This window comes from Chiloscyllium plagiosum, chromosome 3 (genome assembly GCF_004010195.1).
Source record: "Chiloscyllium plagiosum isolate BGI_BamShark_2017 chromosome 3, ASM401019v2, whole genome shotgun sequence".
NCBI lineage: Eukaryota > Metazoa > Chordata > Chondrichthyes > Orectolobiformes > Hemiscylliidae > Chiloscyllium > Chiloscyllium plagiosum.
In genome coordinates, this window is record NC_057712.1 from 68449657 (window position 1) to 68468743 (window position 19087).

The 19087-nt window shown below is 38.6% G+C and overlaps 1 protein-coding gene across 9 annotated transcripts in view; it reads right to left on the bottom strand.

Annotated features, from left to right (window-relative positions):
* LOC122544600 (nuclear receptor coactivator 7-like) overlaps window positions 1-19087 on the bottom strand; it is a 122593-nt gene that overhangs the window by 35134 nt on the left and 68372 nt on the right. For 7 of the 9 annotated variants that reach the window (XM_043683919.1, XM_043683927.1, XM_043683949.1 and 4 more), the window contains 7 exons: window positions 8774-8847; window positions 8469-8576; window positions 8259-8366; window positions 7908-8063; window positions 6536-6720; window positions 4830-5599; window positions 2143-2311 (listed from right to left, as the gene is read on the bottom strand). In XM_043683919.1, coding sequence (XP_043539854.1) covers window positions 2143-2311; window positions 4830-5599; window positions 6536-6720; window positions 7908-8063; window positions 8259-8366; window positions 8469-8576; window positions 8774-8847 — 1570 coding nt within the window. The remainder of the gene's footprint in view (window positions 1-2142; window positions 2312-4829; window positions 5600-6535; window positions 6721-7907; window positions 8064-8258; window positions 8367-8468; window positions 8577-8773; window positions 8848-19087) is intronic. The other 2 variants (XM_043683925.1, XM_043683932.1) reach the window with 2 other exon arrangements.

A 19087-nucleotide genomic window follows, 5' to 3' on the forward strand; every position in this document is an offset into this window, starting at 1 on the left:
ACTTAGTTTAAACGTAGCTGTGTTGCAGTAGCAAACCTGCCTGCCAGAATGCTGGTCCCTAACCTATTAAGGGGTGCAAACAGTCTCTTGTAGAATTTATGCTTACCACAAAACATACCCCAGTGATCCAAGAATTTAAATCCTTGTTTCCTGCACCAGTTCCCCAGCCACACGTTCAAGTCCATTATCTCCCTGTTTCTGGCCTTACCAACCCGAGAACTGGAAGCAAACCAGAGATAACCACTCTGGACGTCCTGCTTTTCAGCCTTCTTCCTAGTTCTCCGAAGTCCCGCTGTAGTATGTTCCTCATCTACTTCCCGACATCATTTGTGCCGACATGTACCACCACTTCTGGCTCTTCACCTTCGTCCTTGAGGATTTCCTGCAATCTGTCTGTGATGTCTTTAACCCTGGCACCAGGAAGGCAACACACCATCCTTAAGTCCCACCTGCTGCCACAAAAACCCCAGTCAGTTCCTCTCACTACGGAGTCCCCTATTACCACGGCTCTGTGCGATGTCCGACTCTTCCAATCTGTCTCCACGCCAACTTTTGATTGACAGACCTGGCCGCCTTGCGGACTGGCAGTGTCATCTGTCTCTGTTTCCAAAAGATTTAACTTGTTCCAGACAGGTACTTCCCCCAGGGTGTCTTGCACCTGTCTCCTCTCTGCCTTCCTCATTGTCTGCTCTCTTTTGCTCTGGTCGGTGTAATAACCTCGCTGAAGGTCTTGTCCAGAAAGATCTCGTTCTCTCGGAATGCAGGTTCATAGTTCCTTGAAAGTGGAGACCCAGATAGTCAGGATAGTGAAGAAAGCATTTAGTATGCTTTCCTTTATTGACCAATGCACTGAGTATAAGAGTTGGAAGATATGTTGCAGCTGTACAGGACATTGGTTAGGCCACTTTTGGAATATAGTGTGAAATTCTGGTCTCCCACTTATGGGGAGGTAGTTGTGAAACTTGAAAGGGTTCAGAAAAGACTTACAAGACTGTTGCTAGGATTGTAGGGTTTGAGCTATAGGCAGAGGCTGAAAAGACTGGGGATATTTTCCCGGAGCATCGGAGGCTGAGAGGTAACCTTATAGAGGTTTATAAAATCATGAGGGGCATGGATAGTGTAAATAGATAAGGTCTTTTCCCCAGGGTGATGGAGTCCAAACCTAGAGGGCACCAAAACTAGAGGGCATAGGTTTAAGATGAGAAGGGAAAGATTTAAAAGGGATCGAAGGGGCACCTTTTTCATGTAGAGGTTGGTATGTTAATGGAATGAGCTGCCAGAGGAAGTGGTGGAGGCTGATACAGCTACAATATCTAAAAGGCATCTGGATGGGTATATGAACAGGAAAGGTTTAGAGGGATATGGGCCATATGCTGGCAATTGGGACTAGATTAATTTAGTATATCTGGTTGACATGGATGAGCTGGACCAAGAGGTCTGTTTCCTTGCTGTACATCTCTACAACTTGATGAATGACTGGTGAAAGTTCAGCTTTTAGCATACAAAGCAGGTGCTAATAAAGAGCATTCCAAAGGTGGTGCAACAGGTATCCAAATTTTAAAATTAAGTTGCAAGAGGAGGACAAGGCAACAAGTTCAAACAAGCACAGAGAGAAAAACAAAATCAGGAAATAATTCTTCATGAAATGATTGATGCATGTAGAAACTGAGATTTAAAGTTGAAAATTCTGGTGCATTCTTGAGAATAATTAGAACCTGAAATAGGAGGGGGCTGGCTATTTCTGGAGGTTTGTATCAAGATCTTCCAATGCCCACTTTCATCCAAATATCATCATCTGTCCTGAAGACTCTAATAACTGAATGAATGAATTTCACATTTACAACCAGAAATTCTCTCGCTACATCTCCTCGCCTGCAAGATCCAAAACCCAATTCTGCACCTATATTTGGTTCAGCTTCTTTTTTTACTGCTTACATGTCTGAGAAATGATTTAGACTTTTCCGTATACCAAAGGTGCTGAATAATTCCAAATTGCTGTCGTTTCTAGATCCTACAAAGTGGTTGAAAACACACAAACATGATTTCAAAAAGTTGCAGAAAAAAAAATTATTTGCTCATTGGGAAAAACGATTAGCCTTTGAAGCTTTAAGTGACAAAATAATTAAACATTCAAGAACTCACCTTTCTTGTGGAACTGCAAACCAATACTCTGGTTGTTTGCCCTTCTTCACATATTGATGCATCGTAGTCAAATTATATGATACAAATGACTTTCGCATAGGTTTCCCAACTTTAATGCAGAGGAACATAGGTGGTTTCTTACTCTTCTCCTCTTTTGATGGAAGCATATCTGAAAATATTTAAATATGAGCAATGGGAGATCTAATCCTACTGATATAAGTGGAGTGATGTAATTAGAAAGAACTAATGAAATTATGATTAGTAAATCAAATAACTCTGGCTTCTAATTACCATTTACCCCAAATGGACTCCCCAAAAACCTTTTTCCTTGACAATCATTTTGTTCATTTCTCCTAACATCTACTCCTTCAGTAGGACATTAGTTTCCTCTTGCATCTCACTAAAATTGGTTGGGATGCCTTCAATAATGAATGTACCATACAAACACAAGCTCTCATCATGAGAAAATCTGATAAAGTTGTTCAAATTCTGTGAAACTTTGATCAGGCAAATATCAAAAACTATTGCCACTGTTCAGATATTGTTAGGATGTTAAATCCCTGACTTCAAAATGAAAGCTAATTAAATTATTCTGGCTGTGTCAGCTCTTTGTAATTCAAGAATAAGTAGTTGGGCAGCGAAAGAGCAAGTGGAGCAATGAGATTAGCTAGGTACACTGACCTAAACATCTTCCTTAAGGAAAGCATTCTACGTTCCAACCTATCTCTGTGGAAATAAAATTCTCCTAACCTTTCCTCTCACTCTCTGATAATTTTAATCTAATGAGTCTTCATCATAGAATCTCTATCCAAAGCAGTGGTCTCTCATTATTTCCCTCATTGAGACATTCTGAACATTACAAAGAGCTCTGAAAATACATTCAGCCTGATCAGCTCCAGCAGTTAAAGATAAATATCTCAACCCTCTCCTCATACATACATTTACTTATCCCTGTATTTGCTGGATGGGTTTACCTACTTTCTACAAGGGGACACCCAAACATTGCACACAGTACTCTGCTGTGTCTTAATCATTGCCAAGTGAAAATTTATAATAACTGCTTGAAACTTATATTCTATTGTCTAAAATTATAAAACCCAAAACACTGATAACCTTTATTATAACAGCATAAAAGATCATTATTTAATTGGCTATGTCACTGTATGCATCTCTTTTAAAAAGCAAGTGAATAAATATTTTAAAATATTATAGGTCTGTTTCCGTTACTATTTCTAATTGGACATTACATATTCCGCTAACTGACAGAACAAAACCTCTTAAATTTGATTTGTTGATGGTGAACTTATATCCTCTAGTAATCAAGTTGGTCAGTAGTGGAAAAACAAGTCGTGAAACAGAATCAAACAGTTTAGAGAGAGATTTATAGATTAAGTAAGTGGGCAAAAAGTTGGCAAATAAAAATGTGGAAAAATGTAAAGTTGTTAAATTTTGGAAAGGAGAACAAGAATATCATTTAAATGGGGAAAAAATGCAGAAATCTGTAATACAAAAGGGACTTGGGGGAACTTGTACATGAATCATAGGAAGCTAGGGCACAGGTGCAAGCAAGTAGTCAAGAAAGCTAATAAGATGTTGGTTCCGGTTTCCAGGAGGTTGGAGTATAAGAATAAGGAAGTCTTACTGCAACTGCTTAAGGTGCTGGTGAGATGGCATCTGCAGTACCTCGACTAATTTTGGTCCCCTATTTAAGGAAAGATATTATTTCATTGGAGACAGTTCAAAGAAGGTTCACAGGGATGATCCCTGGTATGAAGGGATTGCCTTATGTACAAAGGCTAAACCAATTGGGACTCTACTCTGAAGTTTACAAAAATAAGAGGTCATCTTGTTTAAACATATGATCCTTATGGGGCTTTACAGGGTAAATGTTCAGAGGATGTTTGCCCTCATGGGAGCGTCTAGGATCAGACAGTATAATCTCACAGTAAAGGGCACCAATGTTACACTGGTATAAGGAGGAATTTCTTCTCTCAGTTGAGGGTCTTTGGAAAGTTTTGCCATAGATAGCTGTTGGGACAGAGCTCTCACATCCATTTAAAGTTGAAATACATAAATTCTTGGTCAGTCGGGGAATTGAGGGTTGTGGGGAAAGGGCAGGAAAATAAAGACAGAATGTCAGATGATGTTGAATGTCACACCAGCCATGACTGTATTGAATGGTGGAGTAGGTTCAAAGGGCTGAACGGCCTACTCCTCATCCTATTTCTTACGGTTTTACACAAATTTTGAATGCACACTTAATCATTTCTAAACCTCTTTACATAGCTGTACTCTTACATTCAAAAAACTTCGGCATCTCAGCTCCTCCGATCCTTTTTGCGTCATTCCTTAGCAGTCCTCAAAAATATATCTCACTTATCAATTTTACATAGTCCCCGATACTAAGTGTCTATTGCACTAATCGGTCTATATCCTTCCGAAATATTTAAGAATCCTCAATTGTTTGCCACCACAAATGGTGACAGAAACAGAAACTGGTGACTAGCTTTTAAAAGGAAAGAAACAAATATGTAGAGAAAAATGTTAACAGTATGGGAGGAAAGCCCAGGATTGGAACTAAATGTAAGGTCATCCACAGTTAATTGACAGAAACATAATGAGCCAAATAACAGTGTAAAATACTGTGATTATATGATTCAATAAGAAGTGAAATATTTGCTGTTTACCTTCAATTGGTCCTTTAAGTTTGTTAAAGAAAGCTTGTAATTCTGATTGACAACCAGCTTCAAAATTATCTTCCTCAATTACTTCCGTCAGAGCAGATTTTGTCATTTCATTGTTATTTCGATGAACACCAGATGAATAAACCTGCACCAAGGGAGTTCTACTCCCTTTAGTCAAGTCATTTTCTAGGTTGATTCCTTTGTTTTTATCAGTTGAAAGGTCACCACTATTACAAATAACTTCATTGTTCACAGAACTAACCTCATCTAAAGGAACACCTACCATTTTAGTTGGGCTTTCAAAAGAATGAATGCACATTTTTGACAATTGCCCAGTCAAAGTTTTTTGAAACACGGTTTGTTGTTCACAGCAATCACTAATTTTCACAAGTAAGTCAGGTTTCTTACTTTCCAGTGTTTCAGACAAGTGTGTTGATTTCCCTTGAGTAGTTGAATCCTTTCCGTAATATCCTTTGTCTTGCAGGTCAGACTCCACAGAACTGATTTTTGACAGCATATTTTTAGCAACATCCCTACCAACAGCAGCATGTTCCTCTTCAACTGGGGATGGTGCAAGTTCTGTAAAAACTTCATCAGATGCATCTTCCATACTTTTTTGGACAGGATAACAGTTCTCCAAGGAATCATGTGTCTTCAACTCACTAGTTTTATTCATACCCTTGAAACGATTAAATGGATTTAGGTCCTTCTCAGCAGATAGATCATCCCAATCTCCAGGCCTATACAGAGGAGAGAGATCCTTTGGTACATCACTGTCAGGATAAATGATGTATGCACATGTGATGTTAAACAAAAATTTAAAATAAATGAACATAAAAGTGTCAACAAAACTTAAAATCTTGAAATGAAAAATGTAAATGAGAAAATAACTTTAAATTATTCAAATACAATGCAGTACAAAAGGGTACAAGATGGATAATATACATATTAACTTTAAATCTCTGAATTCTGACTCTGACTTAACGATGTGAAACCACAGCAACATGGCAAAGTAAAATCAGAACTGGTTATTTTATCCTATAAAGTCTGTACATGAAGCAAGTATTGTAGATGTAATGAATACTTTTTTCCCATAATTTTATTTTGAAACTGTTAAACTATTTTAGTTCCAGTCCTCCTAGTTCAATCAATTGCTTTTTTTGCTGTGTCATTTAAGTTTTCTGCTTTCAATATTTATGCCCTTCATCACCAATGCAGTGGCAGCAGTGTGTACTGTCTACAACATGCACCACAGCAACCAGAGATTCCAAACCCATGAAATCTATCACTATCACGACGAGATCAGTAGATGTATGTGAACACCACCCCGACAAATCTCCCTCCAAGCCACAAACTATTCTCACCTGGAAATATATTACCATTCCCACTTCATTTTCACTGGGTCAAAAAACCTAGAACTCCCTTTCTAACAGCACTAAAGGTGTCCCTACAACTCAAGGATTACAACAGTTCCAAGAATGCAGCTCTCTAGGGCAATTAGGAATGTGCAACAAAGGACCACAAATGCTAACTTAACCCAATAATATATCTGAACTATTACTTTTACAAATTTCAACCTGTTGGACAAGAGCATATTTCATTCAAAACTGCAATTTCACTATTAAATGTAGTTGTGCACAAGGAAAATTCAAAGTGACTTCCAAAGTAGAAAGAATTCTTATTCATTGTTATAAAAGAAAAACACTTACGATGGAAGTGCATCTTTAATCTTCATGTGCGAGATATCAGGGTACAAAGCAATGGATATCACTTCTTCCATGGGGCAAATAAGTCCATACTCCTCACAACCATTCTCTATGACAAGGGAATCGGACTTGTGTGGGTCAAACATTATGTTATTTGGAGTGACAATCATAACTCCTCCCACTACACCCTGATGATAAAAACATCATATGTAACAACACCACGGACAGAATACAACAGAAAACTGCAAGTAAACAGAGATTCAGTTTTATATTGTTTAAAAAATGCTGGGTTTTCGACTGTAACGCATTACACACTGTAAAGATGTGATGGTGTTACAACTTCTTTGTCCTAAACTTCTAACTTTAACTGAAAATGAAAACTTGCATTTGTATAGCATCTCACCATCTCATTCAAAGAAGTTGGAATAAAATGTAACCCTTTGTAGTGCAAGGAATGTTATGCTTAACATTCAAAAGAAGCAAAACAAGATCCTAAAAGCAGCAACGATCAGCTGATTATGTTTTGTAGCAGTGGCAGAGGAAATAATGTAGATTTAGACACCAAAATGATTCTGCTCTTCTTCAAATTTATTTGTTTTGAATGTGCAAAGCCTTATCAGTGGTTAGACAGAATCCTTTAACCTTGCCTTAAAGTTTAGTCTGTGCAATGCCTTAGTTGTTTAGACTGCATTACAGCAGGATCTCTTTGGCAACCCCACTAATATTGGATGGCTTGAGAGGCCTCAGCCAGATGGAATGCTTCAAAAAGGATCCACTGTCACCTTGGGAGATCAAAGCCAGTTGGGGAAGTAGTGGGGTCAATGGGGAGTGTGATTTTTGGAGAATGATTTCTCCTACCATAAATCCTCAACTGTTACACCTCAGCATGGTGCAATTAACCATATGGGCTGGCACACTGCTGTGGGAAGTAGACGGGGACTTATTGGGCATTTTAGCTAATATTTTTATGCATTCTAAAATTATAAAAGAATCTTGGATTATTGTTAAAGAATTTTTACCATGATTAAATTCAATTAGGAGTTTGGAAATGTTATATTTTCCTGCTCCAAATCTGCAGTTGTACAAAACACATGGAAGTGTTTAGGAGAGGCAAGAAGAAAGTTAAAATGAACTGGTCTGATGAAGAGTCAATGGACTCAAACCTTTACTCTGCTTTCTTCCCACAGATGTTGCCAGACCTGTTGAGTTTCTCCAGCAATTCCTGCTTTGTTGCACTTTGTAAATCTTGAAATCAGTCATTCAATGGTCAGATTTTCAGTTCTTCCCAAATCAATGAGCTTATTCAGTTTGTGGAAGAATCAAAATAGTGAAAATGATGACAATTCAAATTGTTCAAAGTAATGACTACAGTTACCTCGCCATCTGTTATGTATCTGCAGTTCATTTTCAAAAATTTCTCAGTAAGTGGTTCGTCATCTTCTGAACCTGAAGATGTTACTCTCATAATAGATTGTGAATGCACTGGTGAGAAGAAATTCTTTGCAGTTACCTTTCTTGCAAAATCAGCATCCTGCAAAGGTTAGATTAGTTAATTAATTATACAAGTAAAGGCTAACATGAAAACCTCAACTAAGGTGATTAATAATTATGAACCAAATGTCTGTAGTCTGGTAAACATTTACAATCAAACTATGCAGATTTAAAAGGATGTACAGATAGTTTATTATTTATAGAATAAGTATCCATTAACAACGTGAATACTCACTGGGAGTTTATCATACTCAGCATCAGATGAAGGTGGAGTAAGAGGGCTATCACAGTCTGGTGAATTTGCTGTACCATGTGAGGAACGTGAATCTGGTACATTTAAAATCTGAAAGGTATTGGGTATAGTTTAAACTTAAACAACATCCAAAAATATATCAAATATTAAAACAGTGGTGGAGAAGCTTTTACAAAGTTGCCAAAGCCATACCTGACCAGGAACAACAACACGACTGAAAAGCCTGTTAATCTGAACAAGTTTATTTGGAGTAACATCGAATTTCAAAGCAATGGAATTCAGTGTGTCCTGAGATTCAGCCTGCAATATTAAAAAAAATTATGTATCATACTACAATTTCAATGCTCTGGAACATCTCTCACACATTGTCTCATATTTCAATACAATGTCTGTCCATCAATTTATTTTGCCATTATCTGCAATAGGGTTACAAGTTTGAGTTACCTGAATTTATTTGATTAAAATAATTATATATATTACAAGTCTTAAATTTTTACCGTGTATTTTGTGGTTCCTGTTGGCGTATGAGCAACCATTTTCTTCTCTCTCTCATTGTTTATCAGACTGTCACCTTTTAAAAATGGCAGAAAGCATCAAAGCAAATTTATGTAAACATTGTTAAATATTGTTAATTTTATATCAGTACTCAGCAATTGTTCAAAATCTTTAAGAAATAATTCTAAATGGTTTATGAAACAGTATCCTTCAGATGAGGTCTCTTCAAAATATATCGACTGCTGTTTTCTTGGAACCAATAGAAAATTATCAATTAACTTGGATTATAATTTGCATACCTTCATTTACAAAGCTAAAAACACTGAATGTGCTGAAGAGCAGCTAAAAACAGCTGTCTAATATGTATGCAAGTAAAAGATATATGGGTAGGATTTACAGACACTAAACACACTTCAAAGAAGAGTATAATTTGAAAATTATATGCAGGATCATCAAGTAAAAAGCATTTAATATCAATTATTTTTATTATTTAATTTTCACAAAAATATAACTCAATTTAATGATCCTGATGCAAATGGAACATTGTGTAATAAGTTCTCATATTACATATGACAACATTTGTATCCCTTAACAGATTTTGGATTATTGTCACATGACAGTGTTCAGTACCATTCATATGTCTGCCTACATCAAGACCTTGACAAGATTCAGATATAGGCTGATAAGTGACAAGTAAAGTTTGTGCCACACAAGCCCCAGGAAATGAGCACCTCCAATTAATATGATGAAATACGGGAAACATCTGTATTTTTATTTTGTAGGATGTCTCTTGTAACAGCAAAGCAAATTGGGAGTATTCTGAAAGACGGTTACACCAATTTTCTGAATGTTACATCATTAAGCTTTAGGAAAGACATATGTGATCCAAGCTTGCCATCGGATAAAAACCTAATATGCAAAAAGGTAAACAGAAGCCTAATTACAGTAATGTGTGTTTCAGCTCGTCTTTACAGTCGACAGTTCAGAATAATAAATTCCTGTGTATGGCTCTTCAGAAGTGGATCAATTCTCTGGCATTTCAGAACAAATCCTGATATTGAAGTAGGTCTTTGAGAATATAGTAGACTGTGTTACTGTGTGGGGTATACAGTTAGAAACAGAGCGCTGAAGACAGGAATAGCAAGAATTTGTGTATTGGATAACACCCACTGCAGCTGGTTCAGGCTTGGCAGAGCCTACCAGATCACATAAGAGGGTGGACTGAAAAATGGAAGAAACATGTAAAGTCTTGAGGGACTGCCTAAGACAATGAAGATTATGTAAAGGGGTCAAAGAAGGGACTCACTGGAAATTCTGCACCACCAGAACTATTGTGACCCAGGTGAGAGAGAGGGTACAGAGACTGCACCTTGTTAGTGGTAACAAGGCCTTGGGACTTTGGGTAGGATTCAGCTGCAAACAAATGCCACTGAAGCTCTGAAACAATTAAGTGGGAAGTGAAAGAACCTACAGAAATGGAGGTAAAGTGGAGAAAACAGATTGCAAGTAATGGCTCATTTGCAGCAAGTAAGATTTGTAACTATATACGACATATCTTGATTTCATAGATTACCTAAAGTTTAATTTACCTTTTTACTTAAAATATCCTGGCCTGTGAATTAACCTTTAAATTTTATTAATTTTAATTGATTTGTTACAATAAAAATTTGGAAAATGAAATAGTTCATTGCTTTTCTTTCCTTTGGTGTTGTGGGCATTCTTTCCTTTTAAAATTACGTTTCCAGAGGATCAAGACACTAGACAGAATCTAACCAACTTCCCTTGACATTCAAGAGTATCATTATCCAGGGGATCACTACTGACCAGAAACTTAAATACCAAGGACCAACAATATGAAATACCTTTCAAATTTTGTGTTTGGAGTTCAAAACTATGAGAAACACTGATGGTGATAATTGGTGACAAAAGCTACTGATTTACAATCTTGTGAAATTTAACAAGTATATAATTCAATCTCAAAAGTATGATTCCTGCCCTAACTTGTAGTAAAATCCTGTTTTGACTTATTCAAAATTCAGTTTAAATTGATGCCCTACATGGTACAAAACAGTTTCCAAATCACAACCAAAAAATACACATAACAGTTACATGCTTTATTATATTTGTTAGTAATTCTGTTTTGCAAACTGCATGAATTAAACAAGTAGGTTTTCACTCCCGCATCCACTCCCTTGACCATCTTAAATGTGATTAATTGTAAAGTAAGCTTATGACATGCACCATAAAGGGAAGACTTGCATCTCTATGACTCTAAGGGCAATGGGACTGTGGACATTTCATGCATTGTTACTGAAAATCCATGTACGTTCCCACAGGTACATTTTTTTTTTAAGTGAGCAAGCAGAGTTAAAGGTTATTCAATGCAAGAGTTAAGTGCTGCTCAGCAGGGTATGTAGATGGTGGATGTGAATTTGTTGGGCCATTCATTTAGCATGTCATGCAGGATCTACAAGTTAACTTAGTGGAAGATTTGGAGTAGATCCAGTGCTAAAGAGAAGGGGACCAGGACTGGGTTTCTTCAAGTGGCAGAGTAGGCACGGATGCAGGTGGGCGGAGGGCAGTCAGGAAGACTCAAATATTTGATGCAATAGATGACAGCAGAAATGAGTCTCTTCCAGGATGAAACTTGGTAAGATCCTGTGCTACTGCACAACACTTTTAACTAAAAACATGCTTCTTGGTTAAAATACAACAATAGCTGACAGTATCCATAAAGCTGCACTTCATCAAAGGCCACAACTGGTAAGACAAGACTGAACTAAAAGGGAGACAGAATTAAACAGCATAGGAATTCTTTCACAAACTTCGAAACATTTGAGGTGCATTCACTATACAAAGACAAGGTTCTTAACAATGATCAATGGAGACAAGGGTTTACGTCAGGGTAAAATTTCTAGTTTTTATATAATACTTGGGCTGATATGTCCTCATACCCATTGTAACTGAACAGTTTCAGGTATTCACAGTAGGGTTTAATACAAATGCATTCTATTAGATAAAAAATACTGAATCAAATATTCACCAGTCATTGCCTCCATCCTTATTCAAAGACTTTTGGTTCTTAATGAACAAAAAAAAATTACTCTTCACCTCAGACTGTGTTAAGCAAGTAATCTTGGCATTAATTTACAAGTCAAAGTCCTGCACATCTCAATTGGATCATGCATAAAAATTACCATGAATATGTGGTTAAAATTTCAGAACTCTGTCAATAAAAGTAACTGCAAATGGCCTTCAACTCTACCAAATCTGTTGGATTAACACTCAACAAACATACCAATCATTAACAGAAGCAAACTTTGGCAGAAATGTTATCATGTCATTTGGATTGAAAGCTGAATGTCATTTTGTAGCAGTCGTTCTAAACTAGATCAGAGTACAAATTTTGATCAATGCTTGCTCCTTTAAAAATACAGCGATCCCCAGTGGTGGTGTGAACAAATAACATGTCTTACAATGCCCACATAAAATATCAAACAATAATCAGGCAAGCTCAGAGTATAAAATAATACAAGTTCAACTGCACTACTATCTTTCAATTTCACAGCCCTTTCTGCTGTTGTTACAAAAACAGGCAGGTATTATTGGGTTGAGGTTTGAAATGCCTGTGCAAGCTGTCACTCATCATCATCACCATAGCAAAATTCCATCTTGGATCTCAATTAGGGAGAGATTCTGCAAATATCTTGGCCCACAAACTTACACGCACAAATAAACTCCAAAAGAAACTAAAGACTAATACACAAATGTATTGTGCTGCTACATTTACGTAAAAAAGGGAAAAAAAGCCTGTGGTACCTTATTTGTGCACGGCAGTTAAAAACTGGGGATGCTTTGAGGTTGGATTCCCAACATTCATACTTTGGCCTGAAGTCTATCAGAAAAGCCATCTGATCTTCTGACATTCTGCTCTCAACTTAAGACAAATTGTCCTAAGTGCAGTTTGTGCACTTGTAGTACGTGCTCAATGTAGCTTGCAAATAGTGTTGTTTGAGCCCTGTTGGTTCCTCCGCTATTCAGAACACACAGCTTCACTGTTGGTTGTGAGGACAATGGCATCAGGGCCTATTAAATTTGATTGGAAACTCCATGATTCCTGAGACGGGGGGGGGAAGAGAGAAAGAAAGTGTGGAGAGTGAAACACAAAGTGGGGAGAGAGAGAGAAAAAAAACTGAAGGTAGAGAGGACAGAGAAACACAAACTTGAAAGTGGACATAAAGGATGATAATGGCCAATATTGTGGTGGAAGGGGTGAAATAACTGAATAAATTAAGGGGGGAAAAACAGAAAGTAAGGGTGATACACACTAAAATAAAACAAACAAAAACTACAGATGTTCAAGATATGAAACAAAAACAGAAATTGCTGGAGTAACTCAGCAGAACTGGCAGCGTCTGTGAACAGAATCAGAGTTAACTTCTTTTCAGAAAGGTCAAACCTGAAACGTTAACTGCTTTCTCTGCACAGATGCTGCCAGACCTGTTGAGTTTCTCCAACAATTTCTATTTTTATTATTGTAAGGGGGAATTTAGGTTGGCTTGTGATGTGAGCCATCATTTTCTTATTCATCTTATTATGCAATACACAATCTAATTTTATTCGGGGCTTAGTGATATTAAAACATTAAAGTAATTTTAATAGCATTTGCAAAGAAAATGTACCAATTTACATGATTAATGTCACATGATTAGGTATCATGAATAGTATTATAAGATTAAATACTAGGTGACTAAATCACTGGGCATGTGTCAAACCAGAGTTATTAACACTATTTTGAGTTTTGCAATGGCTTCCATCAGATGATTACATCAGTAGGTGTAGGAATGTAGCCAAATGACCAATCTGGGGGCAAAGGCGATTTAACAGTGTTCAAGTTATGAACAGTAAATATGGAGAAATTCTGGCAAGAGGATTAGAAACTAAAGGACAGTGATTTAATATAAAATACAGAGAGAAGGCAACAAAAAATAAATTATGCAGGTAAGCCTATCTTTCTGTCTACGCACTTCCCCATATGTTCATCCATCTACCAGTGATACTCATCCTCGTTTCACCTTTATTAATGTCATCCTTGTAACCTCATCACCATAAAAGAATGATCCCCATCTACCCAAAAATGCTATCACACTTACTCATGGGTTTCCTCTTTCCCTCTCCACACGGAAGAGAGCATAAAACATGAAGGGCATAGAATTGAAGGAGAGTCCCTCCAGTCAACTTCTCAACTGATAGCTGCAGAGAAGGCAGTTCAAAGTAGCACTTCAGTCTTGGTGTGCTTGGCTAGAGATGGGAATCTCTGAGTTACTTGATGACAAAACTAATATTAAACAGTCACATGGCATACATATCATACTCATGTTAACTAAATGTCAGCAGCAAATGAAACAAGATCACAGGCATAATGATCATTTAACACATTCTTATAGTCTAATTCAAGTCACTGATTTTCTACAATTTTCAAGAATCCACAGGAGGAAATCCTGGAAGGTAGTCACAGCTCCTTAGTGATCACCCTTCTGAAGGTATACCAAAGGTCTTAGGCACACCATGCACGCTTTGATGGAACTGATAAAGCTGTTATCCATTGACTTTCATATTGCAAGTAAACAAGGGCAGATCGTGGATATAGGGACATCAAGGCAAGGTTCCGTGTAAGAATATCCGAGCTAGATGTGAATTCTACGTCTTGGGTCCTCTGAGAAATAAGACACTTCTGAAGCAGTAAAGAATGTGTAATATATTAGATGATTTGCTGTTCCAGTTGCACTATGCATGCTGTCAAAAAGACAAAAAATGCATCTCAAGCATGTGGCATGTGTGTAATGATGTCTTCATATATGGAAGTCATGATGTGGAGGTGCCGGTGTTGGACTGGGGAGGACAAAGTTAAAAATCACACGATACCAGATTATAGTCCAACAGGTTTATTTGGAAGCACTAGCTTTTGGAGCACTGCTCATTCATCAGGTGGTTGTGGAGTATAAGACCGTAGGACACAGAATTTATAGTAAACGTTTAGAGCGTGATGTAACTGAAATTATATATTGAAAAAGACCTGGATCGTTTGTTAAGTCTCTCATCTTTTAGAATGGGCATGTTGGTTTCAGTTCTTTCATATATAAATCCCAGAACTTTCTTAAAGTTACATTCTCAAGTGAACTTTCACAATAGGTGCCATGTTGGCCCAGATAATACACTGAAGATGTGAGGTGCCCTGTGTGAAGATGTCTTGTGCCCCAATGTTCAGAATGATTCTAATCTAAAAAAGGGATTTACAGAATCTTACGTGGATTCATGTAGTTTTTGAGCAAAATAAAATGTAATTCTGCAAATACAAACTCATCCCACAAACTTCTATGTGTGTGCGCGGAGGGGTTATGAGTGTCTGTGAGAGTGTGTGTGTATGTGTACGTGTGAGAGTGTAAAGGGGTATATATGTCTGTAAAAGTGTGGGAGTGTATGTGGATATATCGCATCAGTGTCTGACACTATGATCTTTTGCTATAAATTCTGTCTTCTATGAGCCTAACCTCGGTTGTTGGTAAAATTCTAGAATCCATCATTAAGGATGAGGTATCTAAGTTCTTGGAAGAGCAGGGTCGGATTAGAACAAGTCAACTTGGATTTAGTAAGGGGAGGTTGTGCCTGACAAACCTGCTAGAATTCTTTGAAGAGGTGACAAGTAGGTTCGACCAGGGAAACCCAGTTGATGTGGTCTACCTGGACTTCCAAAAGGCCTTTGATAAGGTGCCACACGGGAGGCTGATGAGCAAGGTGAGGGCCCACGGTGTTCGAGGTGAGCTACTGGTATGGATTGAGGATTGGCTGTCTGACAGAAGGCAGAGAGTTGGGATAAAAGGTTCTTTTTCAGAATGGCAGCCGGTGACAAGCGGTGTCCCGCAGGGTTCAGTGTTGGGGCCGCAGCTGTTCACATTATATATTAATGATCTGGATGAAGGGACTGGGGGTATTCTCGCGAAGTTTGCCGATGATACAAAGTTAGGTGGACAGGCAGGCAGTACTGAGGAAGTGGGGAGGCTGCAGAAGGACCTAGACAGTTTGGAGGAGTGCTCCAGGAAATGGCTGATGGAATTCAATGTGAGCAAATGCGAGGTCTTGCACTTTGGAAAAAAGAATACAAGCATGGAATACTTTCTAAATGGTGAGAAAATTCATAAAGCCAAAGTACAAAGGGATCTGGGAGTGCTAGTCAAGGATTCTCTAAAGGTAAACATGCAGGTTGAACTTACAAGATAATACATGGCTTGGAGAGGGTGGACGCTAGGAAATTGTTTCCGTTAGGCGAGGAGACTAGGACCCGTGGACACAGCCTTAGAATTAGAGGGGGTAAATTCAGAACAGAAATGCGGAGACATTTCTTCAGCCAGAGAGTGGTGGGCCTGTGGAATTCATCGCCACAGAATGCAGAAGAAGCTGGGACGCTAAATATCTTCAAAGCAGAGATTGATAAATTCTTGATGTCACAAGGAATTAAGGACTACGGGGAGAATGCGGGTAAGTGGAGTTGAAATGCCCATCAGCCATGACTGAATGGCGGAGTGGACTCGATGGGCCGAATGGCCTTACTTCCGCTCCTATGTCTTATGGTCTTACTCCACTAGCTACCTGACCAAGGAGCACCTGTTGTTGTATGATTTTTAACTTCATATATGGAGACTGTGTCGACAGCCATACTATTCTGATTGCAGACAGTAAGTGCACTCCGGCTTGGCTGGTGTTTGGATGGAAGACCACCTGCAATACCAGGTGGAGTAGGCAGGGAATATAGTGGCACATTGGCAGTGTTTCTACCTCAAGGTCAGAATGTTCAAGTCTGACCTGCAACATGTTCCAACGGTTTGATTAAAAACATATAGGATGAAAGAGTGGCCACTACATGGAGTATTACTTTTGATAATCAAATGAGCAAACACAAAGCTTCATTAATGAGCTTGCACACTACTAATGCTATCCTACACAGAATGTAGCATGTCCTAGTATTGGCCACCCAATTGATCCACAGTATTCACGTTGTTAGGAGAGAAGCACGAGTGGGCCCATAAAGATAATGGCAACTGGTGCACAAAATTTGGGGCCTCAAAGCACTTCCACTTTTCATAATCTGCTTCCTAATCCAATCACTGCATGTTCCCTTGTGGGAAGGCCATATGTCGAATAAGAAAGACGACATTCTGACCTGTACAAGACCTAATTTTGGTTGGCATTGAACTGAAAGTTTAATTTCTGCAGTTGCCAGCCTTAAGCAGTTTCCCCCCCTCAACGGTTCCAAGTGAAACAGCAGCTTCACTACAAACCATCTGAAATTGGATCCTCATGAAGTTATCTTGATAGGCGTTTTGTGTTAGCAGCATTAAAAATGCCAACTTAGTGCAATTTAGCACTTGAGTGTCACTTGTGTCTGAATACAAGAGCTAAGCATTTCAGTGAGTTAAGTAGAAGAAGGGAAAGAAATGTTGAATTCTTTAGCCTAAACCTTTTCAATCTCCAGGAATTAATTCTTGCTCTGCAACAGGAGAAGTTGCTGATTAACTGGCGTACATCTGATAATTGATTAAGACTTATTCTATTGCTAAGACTCAAAATACTACAGAGGCTGGTGGCAAGGTTAATCAATTAGCTAAAAACATAATTGAATATAAAGTTGAATACAATAACTAAGTAGCTCTTTATAACACATTAAGGAAGGCAGAACAGTCGTTGAGTCACAGTTCCAGAATATGGAAGTTGATGGGCATCAGTTTGGTCCAGAGCAAACAGATCTTCAGCAAGTGCCTTCCAAGTTTGAGCACCTTTGGCTCAAACTTCATGACTAGAGACTCTACTACGGACACTGTGACACACCAGGGAGGAGACATGTTACCTACATTCTTTGTCCCAAGAGATAGGCACACTTCCTACAGGGGTTGGATAATCTGATTTGGTCAGTGCTCAGGGACAGGGGAGAGTAAGAGAGAGAGACAGGTAAGAGGTCTCAGAAGGAAGGAATTTCTTAATTGTCCAACCGGGTTTGGGATTCTTTCAGTTTGTTTTGATGACAGAGAGCACTGAACCATGGATGAGTTAACTGACCTTGGCATCCACATAAAGGAAGCCACTCAAGAGGGGACAGTAGGAAGGAATGCAGAGGTAGTAGGAAACAGTAGTGAGTGAGTTTGACATCAACCTCTGTAGCAAAGAACATGAGTTCAATTGGCTGTCTTGCCTGATCTGCACTATGCTGGAGAGAAACTTGCAATGGGAGGGAAAGGATCTAAATATCATAGTCTATACAGGTATCAACTGCACAGGCATGCCAAAAGAGGAGGTTCTGCATTCTCAGTATATCAAGTTAGGTGGCAAATTTGGCAGCTGAATCTTTAAAATGATAATCTCTGCATTATTACCTGAGCCATATGAAAACTGATGACAGCTATTCAGATTGGAGAGATCAATATATGGTTCAAAGACTGGTGGAGGAGAAGTGGACCCAGCTCATGGGGGAATTGACACTAGTACTGGGAAGATTGGCTAACAGGAATAGGCTAAATGGGTCTTTCAAGCTGGCAAGATATCATGAATAGTGTATCATCTATAATTACAGGTGAGATGCCAGAGGATTGGAGGGTGGCTAATGTTGTGCCTTTATTTAAGAAAAGCTGTAAGGAGAAGTCTGGGAACTACAGACCTGCAAGCCTGACATTGGTGGTGGCTAAGTTGCTGGAGGTGAGTCTGAAAGATAGGAATTACATGAATTTGGAGAGGCAAGGAATGATTAGGGGTAGTCAACATGGTTGTGTGTGAGGGAAATTGTGTCTTTCAACCTCGATTGAGTTTTTTCAGGAGTAACCAAAAAGATTGTTAACAGCAGAGCAGTATTGTTTACTTGGACTTTAGTAACTAATAAGGTTTGGCTTGATGGACTCATTAGCAAAGTTAGACCACATGGGATCCACACTGAGTTTGCTAATTGGATAAAAAATTGGCTTTATGGTAGGAGACAGAGGGTGGTGGTAGTGGAGGGCTGTTTCTCAGACTGGAGGCTTGTGACCAACAGGGTTCCACACAGATTGGTACTGGGTCCACTTTTGTTTGGTCATGTACAGGGGAACCTCGATTATCCAAACGAGATGGGTAGGCACTATTTCGTTCGGATAATTGATTATTCGGTTAATCGATTAAATGCCTTTCCTCTGGGGCTCGGAGTTTTTAAAGACTGCTCCCCATTCAGGAGACATCGTATGAGCCACCGCCCCACCAGAACCCTGTCCAACCTCGCCCCCCCCCCCTCCCCAACC